The 2,729-nt window shown below is 36.4% G+C and overlaps 1 protein-coding gene across 2 annotated transcripts in view; it reads right to left on the reverse strand.

Moving 5' to 3' along the window:
* Window positions 1–912: 912 nt before the first annotated feature.
* The window catches only part of LOC112154366 (glucose-induced degradation protein 4 homolog), an 8,542-nt gene continuing 6,725 nt past the window's right edge, over window positions 913–2,729 (reverse strand). For both annotated transcript variants that reach the window (XM_024285254.2, XM_024285253.2), the window contains one exon: window positions 913–1,800. In XM_024285254.2, the coding sequence (XP_024141022.1) occupies window positions 1,737–1,800 (64 nt within the window). In that variant the 3' untranslated portion in view covers window positions 913–1,736. The remainder of the gene's footprint in view (window positions 1,801–2,729) is intronic.

A 2,729-nucleotide genomic window follows, 5' to 3' on the forward strand; every position in this document is an offset into this window, starting at 1 on the left:
TAGCATTTCCAGGTATTTGGTTTCACGATTTCAGCATTTTCTGCGGCCAAATTCAGCTAACAGCATTCACTCTAGCATTATCACTGTTAATGTTATATATCTAGTTTTTATTTAGTTTCAAGCTAATGATGGTTAAGATGTGTGTCCACTTTATGGATGACTCGAGTAGTCGACTAACCGGAAAAAATAACCTGTGATTATTTAACAATTAATAAAATAATCGTTTATGGCAGCACTACTTTATAGCAGAACTGATTTGATTAAATTAAACAATAATTTGCAAGTTTTTTTTTGTTTTTTAAAGAGGATTTCTAGCCACACTTTAATAAAAAAAAAGAATTAAAAAAAAAGAATATTTCTGGTGTTGTTAACATGTTTTTGAAGCATTTTTCTGATGGACGACTTGTATTTTGGAAATTAAGCTTAAAATTGAATTTTTTTGTGTTTTTATTAGTCAATTTGATGTGAATCAGACACAGGCAAAAACAATTATGTTAAAAAAGCTTTATATAAGCTGCTATATCCACTTGTAGACGGATAAATCCATGAGCATCTTTGTTTTCCACGTCATTTGACTCCAATAGTGCTCACCATTTTAGTAATGTTGGGTTGGAGGTGTAAGGAGATCATGTAAACAGAGAACTCTCAGTTATTTCTCTGCACAAACTTCCAATGAACTCCTGTAGAAACTATGTCCTAGAAAAGTTTCTTGACTTGGAATGAAAATTGATTTATTAAAAAATGCTTAGAGTGAGACTTCTAGTCAAAGATCCTCTAGTAGTAAAAATCTTTGGGGAACTTTTTGGTTTCGGCCACCAGGTGGCAGTGTAGGACAATCTTTCCTTATTTCCTCCTGATAATTCTATTTTTCAAGTTCCATTAATGCAGGAAATTAAAAAAACACAAGGAAGACACACGGATAAATCTTTTTAATCCACATTTTGGTAAGATTTTTTCTCTGAATCCACTCTTTACAGTCAACCAAGCTTGTTCACAAACACTGTATCTGATATATCTGGCAACTTTAAAAAAAGATGGCACTAAACCACACGGAAGAGTAAAGATGATCGGGAGGAGAGTGTTATACACAAAAATACTTTCTTTCAGCAACATATTTTATATATTTATATTTAGGATAGAATTCTATCTCTCAGAGATGGCACACTCCAAAATAAACAAACGGTTGCATAGTTGAAGGGAAAAATATCGAGGAGAGAACTGAAGAGTAAAAAATACTTGTTTTTTAGAATACTTTTCTGAGTTTTGGCTGTAAACCCTTCCCACGTGAACTGTCCTCTCACGCTTGTGTAGTGGATGAGTAACATCTTCACTTCTCAGGAGGAAATGTGCAACGTAACAGCAGGAAAAGGAAGGATTGTAACCCGCTGGCGTCCGTCCTCGTCAACCAAATGAAGAAGCGTCTGAAGTCATGATTCCTGCTCTCCTCCTCATGGTGGACGCGTCTCCTTCCACGTTAGTTCAGTGTTAAGTCTTAAAATCAAACCTTAAGACGAGTGAAGAAATGGGAATGAACGGGACGCCGTCTGAGCTGCGGCCTCGCCGGCCCGTCTGCACTTTGTTCTGCGCTACATTCGTCCGTCTGAGTCCTCCTCGTTCCTCTCTCGTCCGTCTGCTTCTCAGAAGCTTCTCCTGCTTCCCTTTTCCTTTCTCTGAAACATCTGCAGAACCTCTGCTTTCTCCAAACCAAAAACATCCCTCCCGGCGCCTGGCGGGGGTCACCGGAACTCGTAGATGGCGGCACTGTGCTCGGGGACGTGGGTGAGGTTTAAGGACTGGTACCTGCGGAGGGAGATTACACAGTCAGATTAAGGAGTCAGATTAAGGAGTTAGAATAAGGAGTTAGATTAAGGAGTTGGATTAAGGAATCAGATTAAGGAGTTAGATTAAGGAATCAGATTAAGGAGTCAGATTAGAGAGTCAGATTAAGGAGTCAGATTAAGGAGTTAGATTAAGGAGTTAGATTAAGGAGTTAGATTAAGGAGTTAGATTAAGGAGTTGGATTAAGGAATCAGATTAAGGAGTCAGATTAAAGAGTCAGATTAAGGAATCAGATTATTAAATCAGATTACACAGTCAGATTAAGGAGTCAGATTATTGAGTAAAATTAAAGTCAGATTAAGGAGTCAGATTAAGGAGTTGGATTAAGGAATCAGATTAAAGAGTCAGATTAAGGAGTCAGATTAAGGAATCAGATTAAGGAGTCAGATTAAAGAGTCAGATTAAGGAGTCAGATTAAGGAGTTCGATTAAGGAGTTAGATTAAGGAGTTGGATTAAGGAATCAGATTAAGGAGTCAGATTAAGGAATCAGATTATTAAATCAGATTACACAGTCAGATTAAGGAGTCAGATTATTGAGTAAAATTAAAGTCAGATTAAGGAGTCAGATTAAGGTGCTGTTTTAAAGAGTAAGATTTAAGGGTCAGATTATTGAGTCAGATTAAGGAGTCAGATGAAGGAATCAGAGTAAACATTCAGTTTAAACAGTCAGATTAATACATCAGATTAAGGAATCAGATTAAGGTGTCACATTAAAGAGTGAAATTATTGAGTCAGATTAAGGGGTTGGATTAAAGATTTAAATTAAGGAGTCAGATTAAAAAATCAGATTAAAGAGTCAGAGTAAACAGTCAGAGGAAACAGTCAGATTAAGGAGGCAGATTAATAAATCAGAAAGAAGAAGTTAGATTAAAAAATCAGATAAAGGAAT

Source organism: Oryzias melastigma, linkage group LG19, assembly GCF_002922805.2.
Source record: "Oryzias melastigma strain HK-1 linkage group LG19, ASM292280v2, whole genome shotgun sequence".
NCBI classification, from domain to species: domain Eukaryota; kingdom Metazoa; phylum Chordata; class Actinopteri; order Beloniformes; family Adrianichthyidae; genus Oryzias; species Oryzias melastigma.